We start from the raw sequence: 17,586 nt of genomic DNA on the forward strand, positions 1-17,586 counted from the left end.
AAGACCTCTGGAAGAACAGTCTTTGCTCTTAACCCCTGAGCCATCTCTCCAGCCCCAACCTTTGTGTTTCTTAAGCATTGGTTTTTCTCAGGGAAGACTGCCAGTAGCAGTAATTAGATTGCCTTTGGCCGCTCTCCTCCTCTGGTGGTAGAGGTACAGATTACACATGAAAGGGTGATTCTGAAACTGAAACAGTGGCACTGTCTTGGCCTCACTCACTAGAGTGACAAACAAGGTGGTTTACTCTAAACAGGTTTCTGCTCTCCCACGAGTGGATCAGAAACTGAAAGGCTTTGTGTTTGTGATTGCTGGGATGTGCTGCAGTGGCCTTGAGGTTTGAATACTGCATTAAGCACTCTAAAGGCTTGCTCTGAGCAGTCCTTTCCTAAGCTTTCTCTTAGGTATGTGATTTACTTTCAAAAAGTGCTGGGATGTAAGATTGGCTTGAGTGGCCATGCCCCTTATATAAAATACATCTCAGGGAGGTGGTTGGCCTTTCTTCCTCTTCTAATAATGCTTATCTTACAATACAGCCTTTTTTGATTGTTTTCCGTTCTCAAAGAATAAGCTAAAAATATATTTACAAGCCAAGTAATCCATTAAAGCATCCTACTCCTAAATAGAGAGGTGTAAGTGTGTGTTGCATTCCTTAGCACAAAAGGTCTTTGCTTGCTTTGGTAGGATGTGTCATGCAGCTTACAGCAGCTGAGGGTGTTGCTCTTTAAGTTATCCCTTGTGGATGTGTGTTCTACCGTGCACATATGAATCCTGAGGACACTTTTATATGGAGTCTGTTTCTCCTTCCACAGAGGTGGCTCAAACTACCTATATTTGAGGGATCAAATTCAGGGCCTCAGGCTCTTCCTCACCGCAAGCACTACTGCTGAGCCAGCTCCCTAGCCCAGAACTTGAACAACAACAACAACAACTACTACTACTACTACTACTACTACTACTTCTACTTCTACTTCTACTTCTACTTCTACTTCTACTTCTACTTCTACTTCTACTTCTACTTCTACTTCTACTTCTTCTTCTTCTTCTTCTTCTTCTTCTTCTTCTTCTTCTTCTTCTTCTTCTTCTTCTTCTTCTTCTTCTTCTTCTTCTTCTTCTTCCTTTTCTTCTTCTTCTCCTACTACTACTACTACTACTACTACTTCTACTACTTCTACTACTTCTTCTTCTCCTGCTCCTCCTCCTCCTACTTCTTCGATTTTTTTTTTAATTTACTTTATATACATGTAGCTGTACAGATGGTTGTAAGCCTTCATGCAGTTGTTGGGAATTGAAATCAGGACCTCTGCTCTCTCTGGTCGACCCCACTTGCTCTGGACCAAAGATTTATTATTATACACTGTAGTTGTCTTCAGACACACCAGCAGAGGGCATCAGATCTCATTACAAATGGTTGTGAGCCACCATGTGGTTGCTGGGATTTGAACTCAGAACCTTTGGAAGAGCAGTCAGTGCTCTTACCCGCTGAGCCATCTCTCCAGCCCTGACTTGTCATCTTGATCCTGTTACGTTTTGTAAAGAGATGTACATTAGAGAATATTCCCTATGAGTGTGTGACAAGTATGATCGTGGCTTAGTAAGTGTTTCAGCAGACATGGACAGCAATGAGTGAGTTGTCATTTGGGAACTATTTGAAGGGATCCTTGTGAAAAGAAAACCCTGCTCTATGTAGTGAGAAACTACTTTTTTTCCTGTGTAAAATGGAGTTATGTAATTAAATACTGAATATTTTATTTGTTCTCAATAGAGCCGAGAACCTGCTGTTGAATCAGCTTCTTAGATTTGTGTTTGTTTACAAGATGTTTAGCTGTATCTGGCACACTGAGGGAGCTTTACAGCCCTGTCAGGGGAGCCCCGCTCAATTGAGGTATCCAGCAGCCGCGTGCATGGCGTGTGCATGCTGTTGGGTCTTGGCATAGGCAGACTGCTTTTTGTCTCGATTTTTGTAGCCTGTCATTTTGTAACTGCAGAACTTTTAGCATCAACACTTTTCTTCCAAGAGAGGAGATGTATGCTGGGACACTGTAGAAAGCTGTTAGTTTTCCGTCCTCCTTACTTGAAAATCCCAGGGTGGCTAGAAGCTAAGAGAGCAGGATGGCCTCAGTGGGCAGAGTCTGCTAGGTGCGCTGTAACCCGGCCTGAGGTAGTGCTTTGTATTGAAACTGCTGTAGTTGCCATTTGCAGTTCCCTGTGGTGCTATCCTTATCTTGATTTGGGGGTTCACAGTGAGATCAAGTGTTAGCTTTTTATAGTTTGCATTTTTTTTTCTGGTAAAAGACATAGTCTCATTGTATAGCCTTCCCTGGTCTGCCACTCACTGTCTAGACAAGCTGGACTCAGACTTGCAGGTACTCACCCATTTCTACATTCTGAGTGCTGAGAGTAAAGGCATACATCACCATGCCCGCCCCACGTGTACCCTGATGAAGAGAGAAAACCAGGAAGTTGGTATCTCCCCGTGTTCACAGAGAAGCCTCTGCAGTTGGTCATGTGTGATATTGACAAATGCTGAGTGTGTGATATTGACACATGCTGAGTGAAATGCTGTGTTCCCAATGGTTGGCTCTTAGTGTGAGTTGGGGCCGGCACTGGGGAGGAATTCTGAAATGTGTGCATTCCTGTTGGTTTATTTTGCCAGAAGATAAATCTAAGCCAGTTGGCTTGTGATTTTTTTTTTTTTCTATTCACAGGCTTGAAGGTTTTTCTACTAGAAAGTGTACTTTTAAGATAAAGGCTTTAAACCTGCCTCTGATGCAACAGCTAGGGCACAGCAGAGTTTAGGAGAGTGACTAGGACAGTAGAACAGGTATGGGAGATAGGTCCCAGGGGCAGTGGGGAGGGAGGGAGAGTGGCCAGCGCCACCTTTCCAGCATCCTCTGGTTAGCCTCACTACCCACTGTCCTGGGCGTTTGCTTGCTTACCTATAACATGGGTAAGATATGCTTGTAAATGACCTACAAGTATGATAATAGCATCGTAGATTTTCTCTGTGGGAGTTTGAGGTATAAAGTATTTGGCATATAATAAAGGTCTCTGGTTCCTCCTCCGTCCCGTGTGTGCATGCATGCATGTGTACATGAACACACACATGCTTAAGCCATAGGTGTATAGTGGCCACAAGAGAGTATCGGCTCCTCCCTGGGGCTGGAGGGATCCCTGGAAGATCAGTAAGTGCTCCTGACTATTGAATCATCTGTCCAGTCCCTTCCTAAGCGATTTTAAAGCTAGGAATGACGTGTTCTTAGAGGCTGTTCACCCTAGACTCTTCCTCCTGACAGAACACTTGGGGTCCATTCTCTTCTCCCTGAGGCAGCCCTTGGTGGCAGCACTGTTAATAAATAGGACTTTCTGTGGTGATGGGTGTTTCCGCTGTACACCTTTCACTACTGTGTGAAGTGTGTGTAGTGTGCAGTAGCTCCTGACTGCATCTGCTATTGATCACTTGAAATGCAGTGGCAATCAGTTGTATCAGTGAGAGTTTGATTGCTGTGAAGAGATGCCATGACTGGGCAACTCTTATAAACAAAAATATTTAATTGGGGCTGGCTTATAGTTTCAGAGGTTTAGTCCATTATCATCATGGCAGGAAGCATGGCAGCACGAAGGCAGACATGGTGCTGGAGAAGGAGCTAAGAGTTCTGCATCTTGATCTGCAGGTATCAGAAGGAGACTGTGTGCCACACTGTGTAGCTTGAGCATAGGAGACCTTAAAGCCCACTCCCACAGTGACACAAGTGACTCCAAGAAGGCTGTCCTTATTGGTGCCACTCCCTATGGACCAAGTATTCACACACGATTCCGGGAGTGGAGGGTGACGTTTCTGTTTAAACCACCACAGCAGTTTTCAGATAACTTTGTGAATTGTCAGTTACACAGAAGGGTTAGATCTAACTGTGGATGTTAGGGAAAGATGGCGAATGAGGGGAGGGATGCTGCAGACTGAGTACTTTGGAGACAGTTATGTGTTTCACTGCCTAAGTTTCTTATATTTGTCCTAATAAATGGTAGCTTACTGCCATGCCCACTCAACTGAAAAATAGCCTGTATTTCTTGCATCACTATTAAATAGAATTGATTGAACGGTTAGGAAAGAGTATTAACAAACCAACCAACCAACCTCAGCTTCTGCCTTGTGTTTCCTGCTGGCACAGCTTTTCTAGTCCTATACAGATGTGGATGTGTTGTGTGTGTGCATGCTTTCATGTGTGTGTGCATGATTGTTGTGTGTGTGCATGATTGTTGTGTGTGTGTGTGATTGTGTTAGGTGTGTATGTATGTGTGTGTGTGTCTGTCTGCCTACACAAGAGGACAGATAGGCTCCAGATATCCTTCCTCTGTAAGGAACAGTTTGAGTAGGTCTTTCAGATGGCATGGCAAGCATGCTCATGCATGTCAACATGCCTCTTTCTTGAAAAGGCATAGTTGGTCTCGAGTTTAGAAGATATCTTCTTGACTAGGAGACAGAAATTTTGTGAAGGAATCAATGCCTCCTTTCTCTTAGTAGGGTTAGTTATGATTACAGATGTCTATATGTTAGTGTGCTGGATAAAGGTTCCACTAAGTCCCCTCTGACTTTGAAATGAATAGATTTCTTGTGGTTGGTTGCTTTCTATCTCATAAGAGGTACTATCTGCAAAAGCCAACAGTCCAGACCTAGAGCCTAACGCAGCAGATGAGGAGCCCCCAGCCTTCTAACTCTGATCCTCTGTTGGGATCTGTGGCAGCAGCAGCAGCAGCAGCAGCAGCAGCAGCAGCAGCCTTAGAGAGGAGCTGAGAGCATGAATTAGTGTTACACAGACACTTTGGGCCAAGGCTGGTAGCTTCTTAATGCTGGAAAGAGCTCATCTGTTACTTAATTTATCCATGTCAATGGATTTTACACAGTTCAATGTTGAAATAATAAAAATGTCTTCTATCAGCGTAGCTACACATTTGTGCTGTGTCAGCTTGGCTTGGCTCATATCAGGAGTTTCATTAGAAACACTTGGGTTCGACATGCCTGAAGGAAATACACTATTCAGAAACGCTTGTGAATAAGGTAGTCAGTTTTCTTGTGCAAGCTTGTTAAGGATCGCATCAGAGTAGCTGAGATATCGGTCAGGAAAGCGCTTGTGTGTAGGATGTAGGAGACCTTGCCCTGTGTGTTTTCCGTGTACTTGTATGTGAGCTAAGCAGTTTCTTGTCTTGTCTTCTCCTCTCCTTTGCTACCCCATCACACGACTCTTCATGGGGGTGGGAGTTAGTGTATAATGTCAGATGATGAGCTAGTAAAGGAGATAGCCCATCTGTGGGTTTGTGGCTCTTCTTGTTGATTTCGTCTAGAGTTGATGGAAAGTGATCTACCTCATGGCACAAGCCTCTCCGTCCTTCCACATCTTACAGTGTTCATGGTGAGCGTGCGACAGTGACCCCTTCTTAAAGCCAGCGAGATCTCCGTACCTCCTGATGTATTGTCAGTGGAGTAGAAGTGCTGACGTTTGTTCTAAAACTGTGTTTACAAAACAGACTTATGTAAGTGGGAATGTGTCTGTTGGTCATGGAATGGAGTGTCACCATTTCAGCCTTCCTGATTGCAGCCGATTCAAATGGTGTCTGTCCCCATAGCTGTCAGTAGAGATAGACAACCAGGGAACTTTTGTTAGAATCTTAACATTCATCCCCAACTCTTAATTCCTCAGAGAGCAATTTTGCCTCTTGTCTTTTTCATCTCCATCAGCTCCTCCTTTGGACCCTCTGGGCCCTGCTCATCTGTTCTCCTGCTCTCCTGCGCTCAGATCGCTTTGGGGCTTTCCTTGGACAGAGGTTGAATGGGAGTGAGAGCTGCCCCCCCCCCCATCACAGTTCTCCCACGTTCGCACAAGATGAACAGTTCTGTAGACCTGGAATGCCTATGACTCAAGAGTCTGAAGTCAGGAGCAATGCTTGTGTCCAGTCAGGAGGCAGTTCAGGGCCTTTCAGAGCTGGGCCACGATTTTTCAGTTTGGTATTAGAGCTCTCTGATTTAAAGCTGTTTTGTTTGTTTGTTTGTTTGAATGCCCTATTTAAGTTAAGACTAGACTGTTGTACGATAGTCAGTCCCAAGTGTACGTCTGTTACCAAGCTCTTGTAAAAAGGTGTTACAGAAACTGCTAGGACGAGTTTTGTTAAAAAGAAATTTCAACTGTGTAAGTAGAAGTTTGATTCCATGTGTGCTCGCGTCCCGAGTGGAGGGTTGTCAGGCTGCTGGCGTAGTTCTGATTCTTCTCTGGAGCACTGAGCGGAAAGTTGGTTTTGCTGCGTTGCATGCTATGCCCCGCCCTTCCTACTGATCTGTAAGCTTTTCCATTGGCTTTCTTTCTGTTTCCTGCTGCTTCTTGCTTCATAATTGAAGGGAGGATTCAGACCCATCCAGGTAACACACTACTAGTTCTGCATGGCCTCTTTACTACTCTGTCTTCCGTTAATTTACAGTGCGATTGCTAGCGATAGATGCAGTCATACTGGAGACTGAGTCTAGGTTGAGCTTTAAGCATGTATCGAGAACTGTGCCTTAGCCTAGGTACGGCTGCCGCGGGCCGGCGGGTGGGCGGGTGGGCGGGTGGGCACTGAGTTCTGCTCATTTTAGACTATTCTGAAGCTGATTTTGATTCCCCACTTTTTTTTGCAGAGTATTTTAGAAAGCAGAATTGGGATGGGCTTCAGAGTGTGGGTGTGTCACTGACACTCTAAAGACAGGCTTCTTTCTATCTGAGACAGACAACCTTAGACAGGATTTTAACTTGGTTTGCTGGACTTGGAAGAAAAGGCTTGTGCTCATGTGGACTCTTTTCGCCTAAGTAGGTTACAGATGGCTGGTAATATTGCTTTAGGTTGACTACTTCTAATTTTTTTAATCATTTGATCTTGAACCACTCTATTCAGAAGTCATTGCTTTTTATAATGTAGTGCTTAGGGAAATGCCAGTTCCTTTGTTGTATTTGTTTTAGATATTAAAATGAACAGTTATGGTGCATGGCTTAAACTTTTAGACAGTGGAGGCCTGAGCATGGAGACTGCCTTGTGTTTAATGCATTAATATTGATCAGAACCTGACTTAGTGTGGAATATATTTTGTGAACTTAGTTATTATAGCTCCAAGTAGATGAGTTTAGTAGTGGGGGAAGGAGAAAACTTAAGGTACTAAAGCTATATATTACCCTTTGTGAAAAAACACATTTTTATCTCCCTATCCCAGTTTTTCCAGAGGCCTCAAATCCAGCCTCCCCGAGCTGCCATCCCAAACAGCAGTCCTTCCATCCGTCCCGGTGTGCAGACCCCCACCGCCGTGTATCAGGCCAACCAGCACATCATGATGGTTAACCATCTGCCCATGCCGTACCCCGTGACCCAGGGGCATCAGTACTGCATACCACAGGTAACAGGGCAGCCTGGGTCCAGCGGGGTACGGGTGGGTGGGGCAGTGATCGACAGCCTGGATTTCAGCGATGTGTGAATTGTTTTATTGACTATATATCCATTTTTTGTTGTCAACTTTAATAAAACTATCTAGAGATTCTTATTCAAATACACACGTTGCTGGAGACCTCTTCCCTGTCCTGTCTCTCCCAAAAACAAGCACTGGCTTATGTTTCATAGCCAAGCCTTCATGTCTTGTAGACGGTCTCTGCACATGGTGCTTTAGTTTCTGGAAACTTCCCTGTGTCATCTACACGTGTGCTCTTTTCTAGTACCGCCACAGCGGCCCTCCGTACGTGGGGCCCCCACAGCAGTATCCAGTTCAGCCGCCTGGGCCGGGGCCTTTTTATCCTGGACCAGGACCTGGGGACTTCGCTAATGCTTATGGTGAGTAAGGAATCGTCTAGCTGCTTCTGCTCATTGGTCACGCTCACCTTAGTCTGCTGGCCACGTTAGGTATTGCTGCTTAGAGGTTCAAAGGATTTTTAAGTGCAATCTTATAAACGGTTTTGTCTTGAGAGATTTTTTTAGGGAGTAGCTTACAAGGAAATGACTATAAAAGTCTGTGTATCAGTGACACCCAAAGGGCTCATCATCCTGTTGGAGTCATGTGGCAGGTCTGGGCTTTTTCCACCATGTAACTGTCAGGCACATTTTTGTGTATTTTGTTGGTAGTCTACATTCCCCTCCCTCAGAGCTTTGATTCTCAGCACACTCTGTCCTTCATCTCATGAACTATCTATGGTGCAGGGATTTCAGTTTCTTTGTTTTCTGCTCTAACCCAAGCACCTGCGACAGTGAGTGGCAGACTCTGGAGAGTGGGCTGTGGGCAGTGATTTCTTCCCTGCACCTCTCAGGCAGCACCATTGTCCTGGGGCAGTTCTGAGGATTAGCTGAGATAAATCTTACAAGATGCCTTTGGATGGAAAGTCGATGGGGAGACAGGTTCTCACTGGGTACACTGGGCTGTCCTTGAACTCAGAATCCTCCTGCCTCAGCTTTAAAGGTGTTTTCTGTACAAAGACACAGATGCAACGTGATAACTGGCTCGTGAGTTCACAGGGAACTTAGAAATCCCGCAGATAATCGAGGAACGCTCGGGCTGCATTTGACACGTGTTTCACCCGCAGCTCAGAGCTGTAAGGAGGAAACTCAGAATACGAGGAACTGGGGCTTCGGATGCAGCCATCAGTGCTCTTTCATAGTGCGGTCAAAATACAGCAGTGAGGCTTTGACTGTGATCACACACAATCATACTGTGATTAACACAGTAATCCACTCAGAGTCCTGCCCTTGCGATTTAGTGGCATTGTGGTAGCTTTGCAGTTACTTGCACTGGGCTAACTCAAAGTCTCTTTTGGTGGCAAGGTTCTTAAAGTGTGAAATCTTCCTTGTGTGTGTGTCAGTACTGCCTCATGACCCTGTTTCAAAATGGTTTATCTTATTATCTCAATTTTCTCAAATACGTAGAACAGCTCTGTTAAGTTGTGTTCTGACAATAAGTATTGTTATCCAAATCTTCTGAGTAGAAAAACATATTTTTCAGAGTAAACGTCCTAAAATTAATATTTCTTTAAATTCCATGTTGCAAAGTGAATATGTTCTAATTGACAGAACTGTTTTCCATGGTTTCTCACTAAGTATAGTTTGCAGCATCCTCACTGGTTCCTAGAGTGATCTTCAGACTCTGAAGTGGCGCACTAAATTCTTCCTGTGTGTTGAAACCCGTGCTGGCTGTTGCTCAGTATGACTTTTGCATCCTATGTGAGAAGTAAGACGTAGCTTTCAGTTTGTCATGCTAAACGTTGGCTTTTCTGTCCAGACAGTGGTGACGCATGCCTTTTTGTCACAGTACTCAAAATCCAGAGGCAGTCAGATCTCTGAGCTCAAGGCCAGCTGTTCTACATGAAGATTTCTAGGACAGCCAGAGCTACACATAGAGACCCTGCCTCAAAAAAACCAAAACAAAACCATTGATTGATTTTTTTTTTTCTTTCTGTTCCAAGGTTAGCTCAGGTGTCATTGACATCTGATCCCTTTGAGGGATCTCTTTCCTGAAGATATATTAATAGGCATGTGCTATAGCCATTCAGCGGGCAGAGCATCATCCACACTAAATCACTGTTTCCTGTGTCACTGTGTCAGTAACCAAGTCAGTGATGAAAATTCAAATACCAAAATGCAGAAAGCTACAGTGGCTCTTAAATAACACGGAACAGTGTCATCCTCTCTTCTCCATTTATTTAAATGGGCATGTAGCTGTTTCTAACATGAACGTTATCACTGGGCATCTAAATGACCACATACCTCTCCCCAGCTCGCTTTCTCCATTCGTTCATATTCTCTCTCTCCCCCCTCCCTCCCTCCCTCCCTCCCTCCCTCCCTCCCTCCCTCCCCCCCCCCCTCTCTGTGTCTGTGTTGGCATGTGTACCATGGAGCATATGGAAGTCATAGGTTAACTTGCAGTAGTGTTTCTTTCCATTTCATGGGTTCTGGGGATCTGATTATCAGACTTGTTGGCAGCGCTCGCTCTCTCCCAGCCTTCTCGTCACTCCTTCCTTTCCTACCTTAAAACACACACACAATTATTTGTTTCTTTTGAAAATAGTATGGTCTAGTTTTGGAATAAATCATAAGTGATGTTACTGCTAACATCCCTCCATCCTTCCTTCAGTTGTGAGATGCTGATTGCCAGTTTCTGTGCTTTTCTGTGATTTAGAATTCGGGCCGGCCCATTAGTCCCCTCAGTTGTAGACACCTCACCTTCCTCATGAGGGATTGTGGCACTCTTCCCTCCTTCCTGGCTCCTCCTCTTACCTTGCCACTGCCAGCTACTTTCCTTCTTCCTTGGGTGTAATTCAGAGTAGATATGGGTCACAGCGCTGTGTACCAGTTCACAAGTTCTCGTTTCTCCAGAGGAGACCTAACTGTTGGTCTACCATTGAGTTATATTTCCACCCCTTTTAGAAGACGTATTTTCAGCCAGTGTTTAATGAGTTGGCTTCCAGGTTCATGATTCTACTTCCTTAGCCTCTGGGAAAGTACAAGTGTTCTTGAAGTGTTTTTACAATTTTGAGAAAGTTAGAGGCCAGAACGCTCATAGGTCAGCCTCAAGGAGTGATGTCCCATGTTGACAGCAGTTTTAGATTCTTGACCAAAAGGGTATGGTTAGTGGTGGTAATGTTTATGAAGAGGAAGAAGGAGAATTTGCTATGTGGCAGGCCTTCCTTGCCTAGGCTTGCAATCCAGTCCACCCTGTGTCTCCTTTCTTGGTCTGTTCCCTCCGGCGCCTTTTGCACTCTTTTCCTGAGCCTCTGCAGAACTCTGGCTCACTGCGTAGCAAGCAGCCCTGTAAGGTCATTTGAGCTGTGCTGTGTTTAGGAAAGTGGTCTCCCAATAGCATGCAGAAAACAATAAATAAAATGAAAGATGCAATTGCTGTAGAGCGACATAACTGAGGACACATGCTCTTTTTCTTCTGGTGTGGCCAGCTAGATATTTAATCAACACATGTTCTCCATGCTTTTGGCCAGTGCTCATCTTCATGTGTTTTCAGCAGAACTATGATGTATTGTGTTGTGTTCTTTTAGAATGCAGCCAGTTTCCTGCACTGCTTGGGCCCACCTGATCTCCTGCCTGTGTAGCCTGTGCTGGGCCCGTGCTCTGTGCCTGTGTAGCCTGTGCTGGGCCTGTGCCCTGAGCCCAGCTGATTGGTCAGCTGTTTGCTGATGAGTGGCAGCCGCTTTCTCACCGGTCTGCTCACTCAGTAGCTTTCTCTGTCTTACTCCACTTAGCTTGGGAAGTCTGGCCAGGTGGGCGGGTGGTCTGTCCTGTGGCAATCGAGCGTTTGAATCCAGTTTGAGGGTCGTTCTTGTATAGGAGCTGACAGCAGGCTTACCTCGGGGCACAGCTGATGAGTCTTTCCATTGAATTTCCTGAAATTGTAGTCTTGCCCTGATTAGATCTCTCCCAAATCACTTCCCAGATGCCACAGATGCCCAAAGAGCCTGGCGCTGTGCCCCGTTCCGCTCCTGGGAAGCCACATTTAGAGATGACTTCGAGGTGATGACTGAGCCTTTTGCCTGGTCACCTTGTCTCCAGGCGTTTCTTCCTGTGTACTGGACCCCAGCCTGGCCACACGACCTGAGGATTAGTCACCAGGGATGGGGCACCAACTTCACACCCAGTACTTAACAATAATTGGGGGTGGAGGGCTTGTTTCTTTCTTTCTCTTTTAAGTAAACTTGACTGTATAGCTCTGGCAGACTTGGAACTCTGTGTAGACCAGGCTCACCTTGAATTTACAGAGGTGGACCCGAGATCCTTCTGAGAGCTGGGATTGAACTTGGGCACTGCCATTCCTGGCTCAGTAAACTTTTTAAGGAAAAAGATTATCTCTCTGCACAGTCTTTTTTCTTCCTTCTTGCTGCTTAGCCTTCATGCTTACAGAGCTGTGTGCTCTCTTGTATGTTTGTCTGTTTGCGTTTTTGAGACAAAGCTTTCCTCGCTAAGCCAGGCTGGACTTGATTCCAGGATCTGGCTGCCCCAGCTTCTCAGCGCTGCCACTGCAGTGTGTACCTGACTCCCCGATGCTGCCTCGTGTTTGAGGGTCCCCGGCTGATCCCTTCATCCCCCTCCCTCTCTGCAGGTTTTTCTTCCTTCTGTGAACTCTGACATGGATGCTATCTTGGGCTTCTTTGTCTTTATTTTCTGACTTGTTTACTCCCATGGTTCTGGAGTTATTCACCACAAAGGCCTTTACTAGTGCGGTGGTTGAACACCCTTAGTTCCAGCACTCGGAGGAAGAGTAATAAAATAAAATAAATAAATTTCGGGGCGAGTGTGGTCTATCTAGAGAGTTTTCAGATAGCCGAGGCTACATAGAAAATCTGTCTTCAAAACAAAACAAAAACAAAGCTTTTATTAATTACAAAATAAACAGCTGTGGATGGTGAGGTGCAGCCCAGTTGACAGAGTGCCTGTTCTCTGTGTACAAAGCATCCGGTTTCACCAGGAGAGCCATGGAAAGCAGGTGTGCTGAGACGGCCTTCTAATTCCCGCACTGTGAAGGTTGAGCTAGGAGGATCATCGGCTCACAGGCTGCTGCCTTAATTCCATAGCAAGATCTCTGTCAGCCCTCACTCCGTGATACCCTGCAGGAGAGCAGTCAGGAAGCGGTAGGGTAACTATAACTAGTTCCTGCCTGTCTCGTGACTACAGGATTAGTGAGCCTCTCTTACAGCTCCAAAATGGAAAGCTTTCTCATCCAGGCCCTTTCTTCCGTGTTTCATGTGTTACTGAGTAGTTCCCTTGTTCTTCCTCTCAGGCAAATAAAAATTTAAAAAAGACCCTTAAACAATTTTTTTTCCAAAATATATTTTCTTCCATATCATCCAGTTCTTTAGCAAATCTTTTGGTTTTATTTTGTAACTCTGCACTTCTGCCCACCCTTTTCTCTGTGTGCCACAATTTGATAGTACTTAGAATAGTATTGTGCAGTTTGGATATTAACGAACCCTTTGTGTCTAAGTCTGGGGAGAAGAAAATGGTGGCAGTTGGGCTGTGGAGTCAAAGCATGACCAAAGTCCACCTTTTAGTTTTGGTTGATGCAACTGTGGTAGGTGATTGTGGTGGGCGGGAGCAGGAAGTGGGCAGGTAGAGGGAGGTAGCCCTTGTGTACAGAAAGTACAATTCAGCTTGTAGCTTGCTTCTTGGGGCTTTGTCTTCTTTGTTAGCTTTTGTTAAAGCTCCTCACCCAAGGGCTTGTGGGGGCCTCCCACTGGCCTGCTGTGGCTGTGGCTCTTCACACTGAGACTTTGGATCACCTCCGTGCCTACCAAATGCAGAAAGATAGTGAGTGACTCAAGCCCTTGCCTAAGAACCCCTGTTGTAGGCCACAGGTCCCAGAATAGATTCTTTATGAAAAAGCAACCCAGATTGTGTTTGAAAAAGATAATACGGGTGTCACTCTGCAGGAATTGGCACTGAGATATTTTCATATTAAATTCTATGGATGTTTGGAGATAGTCCATATTTTAAGGATAATTTCTTGACCAATTCAGTAGTTTGTAAGGAGTTTATGAAAAGATATAATTAAAACTACTGCCCAGGTGTGTGGTGGCTCGTGGCAATACTCCATCCAGCAGGAGGCAGAGGCAGGGGGATCTGGCTTGCAGGTCAGCTCGGGCCACAGAGTTGAGACCCTGTTTCAGAAAGAAGAGGAGTCCCTAGTAGTTTGCTTTCGTTTCCCCCAAGAGCTTGTTCAGGGACATGGCCCTGTTGTCAGGCTGGTAGTGTTTGACAAAATAACTGAATGCTTCTCATTTTGTTCTGATCCCTTAGGAACGCCTTTTTACCCAAGTCAGCCAGTGTATCAGTCAGCACCTATCATAGTGCCTACGCAGCAGCAGCCCCCTCCAGCCAAGAGAGAGAAAAAAACTGTAAGAGATCTTCATTGATTCGTCGTAAATTGGAGCATATAATCATTTCTAAAATAAGCATATCCAATCATTATTCACCTCAGTTACAACAGTGACTGCCATTTCTTCCTCTCCTTTCTATCTCTGCCTTTCACCTCAGCCTAGAGGGTTTACACAGGCACTCGGCTAGGACATGCATATCCACGCCCTTAGTGTCACCTCTTTCCAGCCATTCGTGCTGCATGGGTAAGCGCACCTCTGGCTCCTTCTGTGGGAGGAACTCTGGCTTATTTCTCAGATCCTGTCTCTCTGATACTACAGCGCTGAGCAACATTTAGGACCCGACACGAGGGAACGGTAGCACCAAATTAGAAGAAGCCAAAATCCTAAAGAGTCACAAGGCGGGAAGACTTGGAAGAGAGAAACACAAAGCAAAATTTAATAGTTAAGAGGACATTTCCCTCTGTCTAGTAAGCCACACCCAAGAGCCTAAGAGCGCAGTGACACAGAACTGGAATTGTGAAATGTTTTGTAGAAGATGGCTCCCAGTGTCTTCCCCAGCAGAACATAGATTGTGATGATGACGGTCAGCAACAGCCCCAGATCCACACGGGTGATGGACCTGGGAGTGTGCTTGTCCCATGTGCTCTGACCTGAGACCAAGTCACCAACTCAGATTTGCTGCTTTGGTTAGAAACAAGTGATTTAGGAACATGTCTCAGTAAACAGAACACTCCAATTTAGCATGACACAGCTGGCAAGAAATGGAGCTTTAAAGTGTTCACTTGGTATGGGAAAGTTGTCTGAATGGTGTCCTGTAAGGCAGGAGGAAATGGTGCTAATGTATAGATAACATATAGGTGATGGTGGTGGTGGTGGTAGTGGTGATGGTCAGCAGTGAGCCAAGAGGAAGCTGGCTGTGGCACACACTTGGTATCTGAGCTTGGGGAGGCTGAGCCAGGAGGATTAACACAAGTTCCAGAGATGCCTGGGCTACACAGTGAGTTCAGGGCCAGCCTGGGCTAAACAGAAAGGCAGTTTGGAAACCAGACAAATGGGCTGGTAATGAAGAGCTGCTTCCCTGTAGCCTTGCAGATAGATAGCCTGATGTTTTTTGATAGTGAATTCTCTGAAGTTCTCAAGAAAGCAGTTAGCTTCTTAAGCTATGCAAGCAATGGACATAAGAAGGGGACTTCTTACCCATGGCCCAGCTCAGAGTTCCTTAGCCCTGGGATTCCATCCTCATTATAGCACCTTTGACATTGTAAGCATGAGGAACCACTGACAGTTGAAACAGGAACACATGCACTGAGCTGTGTGCCACTGTCTAACTTAGCAGAGAGCTTGGCAGTCCTTCTGTGGCAGTACATTTAGATCTGCATCATCCTTCCTCCTGGTCCTTTGATTAATTTACCTGTAAAGATGTAGGATAGCATTGAACTGTTCTGTGCTCATTTGGCCTGTGTGATGTGTCTGTGCCTTTACTTATACAAAGCAACAGGACAGCCACTGTCCTTACAGCTGCGTACTGCAGCCAGATAGAGTCCCACTGCGATACAAATGCGCATCTTTATTTTCTGCACTTCACCATTAGGGCATTAAAAACTTAACTCAGGCACTTTGTTATTCTTAGGCTATGTGTGGCTCTCGTTGCTATTAAGAACTCTGAGTAAAATCAATGTATTTGGCAATCTTACACGCACATAGATGGTTTCCTTCTTTGACCTAGAAATCAAACCTGCTCAGCCCTACTTTCTCTGCCATTACAGTCATTGTCACAGCTTGGTGCCTGCAGTTTTTGGAATGATCACATATGGTTCTGTGATTAAAGTAGAAGTTAACAAATTTAATATTATCTGTGTGTATACAAATCTGGTACACAGACACCACATTTACTCTTACCATTTTATTTAATATTGTAGATAAGAATTCGAGATCCAAATCAGGGAGGTAAAGACATAACAGAGGAGATTATGTCTGGAGGTGGCAGCAGAAATCCCACTCCACCTATAGGAAGACCCGCATCCACTCCCACTCCTCCTCAGGTAAGTAGAGTGAGCATGACCATGGCGGTGGGCGCTGGGCACTCACTCATTGACCTCCTCGCTCTCTTCCGTAGCCACTCTGTCCTTTCCTCTCTGTCAGCTGTCCAGAGCCTGAGTATCTCAGGAAGCTTCGACAGACACGGTTCTCTTCCCGAGTTGCTTTCAGGTCCTACTGGCGATGTTTTCTGTGGGTTGGCTTCGCATTCAGAGCACAGATGCTGCCACACTTGCTATTGAGCTGTTCCATGCTATCCAAAGGTGCTTCGTGCCTTGGAAGCCACCCTATTGAGTGAGTAGTTATGAGTCCGCTGTGGAGCCTTAGGATGAAGTGCCGTGGAAGAGGGTGGTGTCACAGTGAGGATGTACGCGTTGTGGCCGGGATGCTTGAGAAGATTGTCCCCGTTAGAGTCTCGTTCAGGACCTACACAGCTGTGCTTCCAAGGCTGCTCTGTGAGTTTAGTCAGGCCTGACTGGTAAAGTATGTGGCTTTGGTCTTAGAAGAAATCGAAGAGTCCCAAGAAGAGCTAGGCTTGAGCAAACTGTGACTTGTGGCATTGAAATTGGTTGCCCAAGTTTGAAGCTTCTTACCTTGTTACTGGGTGACTTCCCAACGTAATCAGTCACCTGTCACCGAGAGCCCAGCAGACAGAAGCACCTGTTTAAGGGGATTGTTTGTTTGTTCTCATGGCTGGAAGGTGAGAGCCCCCAGAGCCGATTTACAAATGAGCATTAGACCAGAGGTAAGGCATGGCAGAGTAGCCAACCGCTGACTTGATTACCGCCACAGAGCCTCAAAGAAGTGCTCTGAGATATTGAGGTCACCAAGAGTAAGCGAGTTCAGTTCAGAGCCCTCGTAAACCTGTGACCTGTTGGCTTGAGTGGGCTGTGTTCCCCTTGGGAGTGATGGTCCTCTCTGTCGCAGTCCCCATTACAGAGAAGAGTATGTGGCCACCTCGGTTAGAGGGTTTCAAGGTTGTTACAGAACTTATTTTTGAAATTGTCTTCTTTAAACATTTTAAGTCTGAATGATTAAGAGTGTGGTTTTGTCTCCAGAATTGATCATGCAATGGGATAGTAGATCGGAAATGACCTACATACATGGTTTATTGACAGCCAGGTATAATTCTAGACATAGTGGCCTCTCGGACGGCCTGGCGGGTGCTGGAGTAGAACTTGCAGTTGGTTGGTGAGGACATGCACACTTTGCACCCTTTAGTCTCTTTGCAAACATCAGTTAAGATAGGGTGTAGTTGACAACTTGAAATTCCCACCTTGAAAATCTGTACCTTTCTGTATTTTAATTCTCTATATGGTGTGTCTGGTTAGGTTTTTTTGTTGTTTTTTTTAAGGATTTATTTTTGATCATGTATATATGTATACATGTATGTGTTTTTATGTGAATGTCTAACATGTGTGTGGATGTCCTTAGAGGCCAGAAGGTGTGTCCCTCTGGAGTTGGAGTTACTCTAGGCTGTTGTCAGCTGCCTGGTGTGGGTGCTGGGAACCTGACTCCATCCTCTGCAAGAACAGTGAGTGCCTTTACTAGTGGAGCTCTCTTGCACCCAGCCCATTCCTGTCTTCGGATCTTGCAAGTGTGACCCTGTGCCTTCCCAGCTCTTCTTCAGTCCTTACCCCCTTCCCTGGGACCACAGGCGCAAGCACAAGTCTTGGTG

At 45.5% G+C, this 17,586-nt stretch overlaps 1 protein-coding gene across 55 annotated transcripts in view; it reads left to right on the top strand.

Annotated features, from left to right (window-relative positions):
• Eif4g3 (eukaryotic translation initiation factor 4 gamma, 3) overlaps positions 1–17,586 on the top strand; it is a 215,308-nt gene that overhangs the window by 97,745 nt on the left and 99,977 nt on the right. For 31 of the 55 annotated variants that reach the window (XM_006538776.4, XM_030253470.1, XM_006538779.4 and 28 more), the window contains 4 exons: positions 7,229–7,408; positions 7,722–7,836; positions 13,792–13,889; positions 15,791–15,913. In XM_006538776.4, the coding sequence (XP_006538839.1) occupies positions 7,229–7,408; positions 7,722–7,836; positions 13,792–13,889; positions 15,791–15,913 (516 nt within the window). Of the gene's footprint in view, positions 1–6,385; positions 6,407–7,228; positions 7,409–7,721; positions 7,837–13,791; positions 13,890–15,790; positions 15,914–17,586 lie in introns of all 55 variants that reach the window. The other 24 variants (XM_017320161.2, XM_006538775.4, XM_006538770.4 and 21 more) reach the window with 2 other exon arrangements.

This window comes from Mus musculus, chromosome 4, assembly GCF_000001635.26.
Source record: "Mus musculus strain C57BL/6J chromosome 4, GRCm38.p6 C57BL/6J".
In the NCBI taxonomy this organism is placed as follows: Eukaryota; Metazoa; Chordata; class Mammalia; order Rodentia; family Muridae; genus Mus; species Mus musculus.